This window comes from Cynocephalus volans, chromosome 1 (assembly GCF_027409185.1).
Source record: "Cynocephalus volans isolate mCynVol1 chromosome 1, mCynVol1.pri, whole genome shotgun sequence".
In the NCBI taxonomy this organism is placed as follows: Eukaryota; Metazoa; Chordata; class Mammalia; order Dermoptera; family Cynocephalidae; genus Cynocephalus; species Cynocephalus volans.
Genome location: NC_084460.1, coordinates 10,519,304 through 10,526,752, shown reverse-complemented (window position 1 = coordinate 10,526,752; position 7,449 = coordinate 10,519,304). Strand labels below are relative to the sequence as shown.

The following is a 7,449-nucleotide window of genomic DNA, read 5'->3' as shown; positions in this document are numbered from 1 at the left end:
ATGTTCTTTGGGTACAGCTTGCCCTTCAGCCTGCACCATGTGGGTACACGACAAGACCAGTGCCTTCATTTTGGACTTCCCAGCTTCCAGACTGTGAGAAATAAATTTCCATTCTGTACAAGTTACCGAGTCTGTGATATTCTGCTGTGCTCAGGAAGGGCCAGAGGGAGCCAGGGCTGCAAACGTGTAGGATGTACCAGGGCACGAGGGGAACCTGAGACCTAGCACCTGAAGTGGAGAAATGCGATGGGCAGGAGTCATCCTGAGACCACACACAGGGCAGGAACAGCCTCAGCTGGGATGTGACTCACTATGTCATGACGACCCCTTTGTTCCCCAGGCCCCATCTGCCCTTCCTCTGGTTCAAGGAGAAGCTCAGGAGGCTAAAAAGACCTCCCCAGTTCTCCACATCATTCTTACTTTGTGTTCAGCCCTATATTTAATATCCCCAGGGCTGTGTCCCAGCCCTGACCCCTGGGAGAGATGAGGACAGTGCCCACATGTGCCACTAGCAGATGGGGAGGTGGCCACAGTGCAGAATGAGGGAGTGTGCATGGAGAGCATTTAGAACTAATTTGACTATTTTCTTTTACTTCCTCATTTGATTTCAGCTGCAACTCTTTGAGGCCAGCCAAGCAGAGGTTGTCAGCCTCGTATAAATGATCAGGAAACTGAGGCTGGGAGGTTAGAAGCTAGGAGGGTGCAGAGTTGGATGAGAACTGACATTTCTGGAGAACGAGAGAGCTCATGACACTACATGGCAGTCTGTGCCCCTTTTCCTTCCTGGGGCCTGGGCCGGGGATGCCGCTGACCAGCTGTTCCCAGCATGGCTCTGGCTTCGGCCTCTGGCATGAGGTTTGGCTAGGTGCCTACCTCATGGCCACCCTCAACATCTATGGACCAATGTCCTCATTCCTTACTACACAGATTCCTGAAGGAAGAGAAGCGACCAGGTGGCCTCCTCCAGGAGCAGACACGGATGGGCAAGACCAGGTAGGAGAGATCTTCCCAAAGGAGCAGGCTTCAGTGCTAGATCCATCATCTCAAAAGGCCTGAGCACCCAGCCCATGTCGTGCAAAACTCAGAAACCTAGAGGTACTGTGGGGACCACCTCAAAACCTGGACATTGTGGAGACCCCCTTCTGGGGATGCAGAAAACTGACAAAACCCCACACGTGTAAACTGAGTCAGCCAGGAACTAGCATGTCCCACGAGGAGCCAGTGCTTCGATGCCGTCCTGTGGGCTTCTCCCCCCCAGCCCCACCAACAAGGCTGTGCTCACAGAGGGTCCTGAGCCGGGACTCCCCTGGTGAGCTGATCCCCCACGAGACCCACACCTGGGAGCTGCCTGAGAAATGAGGCTTGAGTGGAATGGATGGGTAGACTCTGGAAAACGTGTTGGCATCACAGTGGATAAAGGTCTCCTCTAAGCTTCTTTCTGCCGACGGAGCCATGGTCAAGGGGAAGATGGGGTGGGAGCAGGCTGGAGAGGTGGTGGGAGGGTCTAAAGAAAAACCTGCTCATGTCTGAGACAAGGTAGGGCAGGGTGGTGCCCACCTCAGTGCTGGCACTCCCTGTGGCTTTGCATGGGAGCACGTGGCCTGGGCATTCCCCCACCCAGCTGTCTCTAGGGAGGATGCATTCCAAGACGATGGTCCAGACAGACCACATGTCTTGATTTGATTTCCCCCACGCTGACCCCAAAATACAGACTGAGGGTACAGTTTATTTGGAGAGGATCTCAGAGACACAAGTGAAAGAGGGAGACAGAGAAGGAACAAAACCATTGGGTCTGTTTTCAGTGGGTTACACTGTGGGCCACAGGGTTCCTCCTGTTGGGGAGACTCTGAGGACCCACGTGGAACTTGCCTCTGAATCAGATGCCCTGATGCTGGGGAGACTGGGACACTCACCTGTCTCTCTCTTGAGGATGCTGGTGACCCTCACACTTGACCTCTCCCACACTTGCCAGATGTACCTGCTCTGCTGAAGGAGATCCATCCACACAGAGTAAGCCCTGGGCCAAGCTGGGGCAGTCGCAGGTGCTTGAGGCAGGAGCTGGCAGCAAGCTGGCACTCGGGCACCAGCTGCAGGTGCATGCAGAGGAGCTCTTGCTCAGAGGCTGACCGCTAAGGCCGAGGGCCAAACAGCCACTGCCCACCTGTGTATGCAAAGTCTCACTGGCACGTGCCCACTCTGATTTGCTTTCCACCCACAAAGGCAATGTGGGGTAGTTGAGAAAGAGACCATAGAGCCCACAAAGGCCAAAAGAGTTACTCTGTAGAACTTTACAGAAAATGTGTACTGAACCTTGGTCTAGAGGACTCGGGCAAAGACTTAATAGCATCTGGCCCATTGTGACTTCTCATTCTTTAATGACACATGGATGCCCTGAGGTTTTGTGAAAACACCACGTGGGGTATGGGGGGCTGGAGGGCCTGTCTTCCTCCATCGTGCCCATGTGGTGCCCTGGGGGGGGGTCACAGTCATCACACTTCTGGCCACGTGGGTCAAAATGCATGAGCCCTGAGACAGCAGCTCAGACGCACCTTAGTTGTGCCATCAGGAGACACCTCAGAGGGTCCTAGACTGAGAGAGAAGCCCACCCGCAGGGGACCCACCAGGCTGCTCTGCTGAGAATCACTCCATCAACTGCCCAGGCCCCTCCCTCCAGCACACGGCATACAAAGCTTCTGGAAATGCTGATATTTAATGAACTACTAAATATTGAAAACACAAGACAGTGTATGGCCAGGCCTGGGGGTGGATCTCAATCAGGGGAACCCCTCCGAGCAGGTCCTGTTCAGGAGTTTGAACTGTGTTTCCCAGGGCACGGCATCAACGGTGAAGAAGCAGATGAAGAACTGCAGGGAACAAGCGCAGGAAGGGACGGTGGGTGCAGGAGCCTCGGGAAACGTGTGGCTCCTGCTCTGAACCCAGCCTCCTCAACATTGCCCATACCGGGCCGACAGCTTGGGGGTGTGGCTCTGGCCCTCAGGTGTGGCTACCCAGCCTGACCCCTGGGATGTTCTGAGCATTCAGCATGATTTGGGACTCCACCTGACCTTCAGGCACCTGTGTCAGATCCCCCCTCTCTGGGCAGTGGCCTCCAAGGGGGCCCCCAGCTGTCTGTTGTCATTCCTTCCCAAAAGAGCAGCAGGAGACACTTTGTTCCAGCAGGGGCTGCTGTCAGATTTAAACAGTTAGTTAACCTATTAGTTAATCCTCTGATAAGCCTAGGCAGGGATGTCCCCAGTGTCTGTCTTCGCCTTGTCTTTGTCACCCAGAGCAGATCCCACAGCTCAGCAGGGCCCAGGCAGAAACAGGGAGGGAAGGCGGTGGGGCCCCTCCTCAGCCTCCACCACCTCAGGCTCTGCATCAGGATCGGTGGACCCTGACAACTATCTACTCAGGCAAAGGTAATGTTGGGCCCCCACCAGGATTCTTCTGCAAAAGACAGGGGAGGGGCCGAGATGAAGACCAGAGAGGGGACATGCTCTATTAGAATCCAGCAGACCAGGACCTAAGGGGATGAGAGCAGCCTGAGGGCCATGTGGTCGGGGTGCAGGCAGCAGCAATGTTATGAGTGAGCAGAATCAGAAAACTCAGAGTGGCCAGGGGCCTGCGCATGGACCCCTGGGCTGCCTGCCCGGCTGGGCTCCCCACTAAGGCACAAACAGCATAGCCTGGCAGAGCCTGTCCTGGTTCCTCCTCTACGCCCCTCAGAACAGCTTTGTCAGCTGCTCCACACCTCACCCTGTCCCCACGCAGGAGCATCCCCAGCTGTGTATGTGAGATGCTGGTGTCCTGTCTCACCTTGTCCAGCTCTGGGCTTTTGTGAAAGGGGCAATTGTCGATGTCTTCCTGAAACTTCCCACACCTGGTCTGATGAAGCAGCAGGTTCATGGAGAACACCAGCTTGGAATAATCCTGTTGAACACAGAGGCTCACGTGGATTCACCCCTCCTGCTGCCCTTGAGAAGCTGATTGTACAGACAGATGCATCCAGTGTAGGGAGAGCCCAGACCCTGTCCTCACTGGGAATTCTCCCATGGGCCTGGCCTCAGCTCTCTCGAGGTAAAACCCAGGGGGACTTTCTCTAGCTGGGGAGTTAAGAGAAAAGGGCAGGTGGGCACGGTGGAGGCCATGGAGAAGACACAGGCTGAGTCACTCTCCATTACCACAGCACCCATCCCCAGCCCCACAGCCCACTCTTCCAGGGTAAGACCTCGCTTCACTCTCAGCAGGGGTCTCAGCCTACGACTGCATCCTCGGGGGACAGGTGCCAAGTGCCTGGGGAGGTGTTGGCTCTCCAAGCCTCTGATGGATGATCTCAGCCCCGAGAGAGGGAGCCCGATGCACAGTGTGCTGTCAGTGCTTGCACCGGACCCCCAGCGAGAACGTACCCTGCATTGCTGCCACCACACACAGGCACACGACTGGAACCAGGGTTTCAAGGAGCACCATCTGCCCCTCTTACAAAGTGTGCTCTGAAGCATTCCTTGCTCTTCTTCTGCACTCCACTCTCCTTCATTGCATCCCATGTCATCCTCCGATCCCACCGTTTGTCCCAACCACCAGCCTGGCTGTGACACACAGAGCCAGGAGCCCCATGTGGGAGTCCCCACCCAAGAGAGCAGGGGCAGCAGGACCAGCCAGGGCAATGCACGCAGGTGTGCACAGAGGCGTCAGCTGTGTGCTGGGCTGGGGTCATCTGCCCAGAGCAGGAGGGCGTCAGAGAAAGGGAAGTGACCACACCGCGGCCACTCAGACTGAGGGGGGTTCCCTAGCACTCCGTGAGTCCCCAGGTGCTCGCTCACTCGCTCGCTCTCTTAGGTCTCTCTCTGTCTCTGTCTCTCCCTCCTCCCCCGTCTCCTCTCTCTGTGACTATCTCTCTGGTTTTCTAATCATCGCTCTCATTTCGTTTCTCTGGAATCCTCCTCAATCTCTCTCTATGGACATTTCCTCTGGGGCTGTTTTCCTTACTCAGTAGCCTCATCTCTTTTGTCGTCCTTATTTGGAAGTCATTCTTCAGTTAAACAGCATCATAAAAATTACGAAGACTGAATAATATATCTAGTATTGGGTAGACTTCGAATCAAGTTTTTTAAAAATCCTAATTAAATCTTCTATAAAAACTGAAACTGACTTGATTTGGTTATATTTCACCCATGTATAAATCACAAAGGGGGAAGCAAGACTCCTTGATAAGACCCCCGCCCCTTGTCCCTCATTAGCAGCAGGTGCAGGAGGGCAGGGCCGGGGGGTCGTGGTCACCAACCTTCTCCCTCCAGGCACTCAGGACACGCTCCAGCCTGTAGGCAGCGTTGTCTTCGCTCTGCAGGTTGAACGTGTGCACAGCGAACTCCACCGTGGCAGGCAGATAAGCAGACAGGACCTGCTCATCACCGTCCTCCTGCTCTTGGGAACGCCAGGACTGAGTCACCAGGAGCTGGAAGCCTAAGAGAAACAGCAGCATTGCCCAGGGCAGAGCCCAGCTCCAAGGCAGACAGGACATGCTGCAGGTGTCCCCTACCCCCTGCCTTTTCCTGTCCCAGCCCAGCTCCCACTGGAGCCACCAGGCCCAGGTACTGTCCTTAATTCATCTGCTTATCCACAAACTCCTCCTTCTGGCCTCATCTCTGCCATTACACCCTGTCCCCCCTACATTGGCCTGGCCTCCTCTACCAAAGCTATTTAACTCACGTCCTGTCCAGAAGGGAGGGTCACCACCCAGGCGGGAGGGTGGGAAGGACCAGCGATGGGAGGGAGGGGCCTGGGCCTGAGTCACAGCCAGAACCACTCCCCAGTGCCTCCGTGGGTCAGAGGAGGCCTCTGCTTGGATACCCCAGAATCAACACTGAAATGAGGACACAAGGGGTATAAGTAGAAGCTGACCCCTGGACACACCATAAGGGAAGGGCAGAGACAGAAAGGGACAGCAACTAAAGGGTACATGGGAGGAGCAAGCGTGTGGGTGATGGGAAGCAGCGCTGCAAGGGGGCTGGTAGAAGGCTCCAGACCCCCCGCTTGAGAATCACCGGCTGCTGGCCGAGGGGCCGGGCTGAGGGCTCTCTTGGGCCTCACTTCCCTGCTGTGTTGTGGCTTGGGGCCTGCACCACTGGCACAGCTGCCTTGTGACAAAGAGATGTGAGAAAGAGCAGGAGGTGCTGGTGGTTGGATTCCATCACTGGGGACAGCCACAGAAACCCCACAGTGCTGGGAGATGCAGGGAGAGAGACAGGTGAGGCCATGCACTCTGCACAAGGTCACTTGCTCCTGAGCACAGCTGGGCACAAGCGCATCACTGAGGGGGGCTCTGAACCATGGAAAGAGAGGGGCTGTGAGAGATGCCACGTCCAGGTTCACACACTTCCAGGAGCATGTGCACACCCCCTCCTAGGCCTGTGGGACACAGGAGCATCCAGGTGGGACTCTGAGCCCGTGAATGGTGAGGGCAGGAGCCTGGTCTCAGGGTGTGGCTCACAGCACAGTCTCCCACCCTCTGGCTGACCCATCTGCCCTGTGCCATGGTGACAGATGCCTTTTTTGTTTTCACCCAATGAGATCCTTGGCACCCCTTCCAACAGCTGACAGTACCTGATGAATTCACTTGAGTTTTCCCGGGACCACAGGGAGCTGGGGGTGCCCTGGCCTTGGAGACCTGAGAGCCAGCCCAGCTTGGCCAAGAGCTGATCCCACACCTTTGCCCTGCCCTGAGCCTTCTGCACCTCAGCTGTCCATTCCACAAATGCAGATAGCATCGTCCATTCCTCCCCAAATAGCTTGTTGTTGAAGGGGTCAATTGTCGTCTTGCAGTAGAAGTGCTGCGCTCACTGAGAAGTGGTACGCGTTGGTCAGGAGTTCTGCACTGGCGGCTTCTTTCTTTATCTCTGCTGCGGGTACATTGGGAACTTGCATGTTCGTCATCACCGTGTCTGGGCCTGGGCCACAGCCTTGGGCAGGAGGGAAGGCAGGGCTTAGAGTTACCACCAAGACTAACAGCCAAGGGTAAAATCCTGGACTCATTGTCACCACTGTGATTATCAAAGGACATGTGTGTCTGCCCAGGGAGGGGAATTCTTCCAGAGACGGGCTCAGGTGCGAGGGGTGGGCTGGAGCCCTGGACAGGCATGCGTACTGAGGGACAGGTGATCGCTCTCCTCCCCGCCCCTCTCTAGGCTGCCCACCTGGGCCCCCCCGACCCTATCTCTTCATTCACCTGGAACATTCCCACCCACCTGAACCATAGACTGGTCTCCCTGATACTCACGGTGAGTCCATTTTCCTTTCTGAACCACAGATTCACTGAGGGTCCAAATCGGGTTTCTCTCACATGTTAGGGCAAAGGTGGATAAACCCACCCCACGATAACAAAAGTATCAAATCCAAATACAGAAATCTTAGCTCACATTAAAACCCTGGTTGTTGGTAATGAAAAGAGTGTTC

General features: G+C 55.6%; 1 protein-coding gene across 1 annotated transcript; it reads right to left on the bottom strand.

Annotated features, from left to right (window-relative positions):
- Positions 1-2,774: 2,774 nt before the first annotated feature.
- LOC134362711 (cystatin-9-like) lies at positions 2,775-5,518 on the bottom strand. The gene is made up of 3 exons (XM_063077924.1): positions 5,282-5,518; positions 3,817-3,930; positions 2,775-2,864 (listed from the first exon to the last, which is right to left on the bottom strand). The coding sequence occupies exons 1-3, from the start codon at positions 5,516-5,518 to the stop codon at positions 2,775-2,777; spliced, it is 441 nt and encodes a 146-aa protein (XP_062933994.1).
- Positions 5,519-7,449: the final 1,931 nt, after the last annotated feature.

Excerpts from the sequence above, each read along its gene's own strand:
- LOC134362711 (XM_063077924.1), bottom strand. The coding sequence starts at position 5,518 with ATGTCCTGTCTGCCTTGGAGCTGGGCTCTGCCCTGGGCAATGCTGCTG. Across the intron at positions 3,931-5,281 it reads TGAGTGCCTGGAGGGAGAAG|GATTATTCCAAGCTGGTGTT; the intron begins GTTGGTGACCAC and ends TGTGTTCAACAG. Across the intron at positions 2,865-3,816 it reads AAAGCCCAGAGCTGGACAAG|TTCTTCATCTGCTTCTTCAC; the intron begins GTGAGACAGGAC and ends TGTTCCCTGCAG.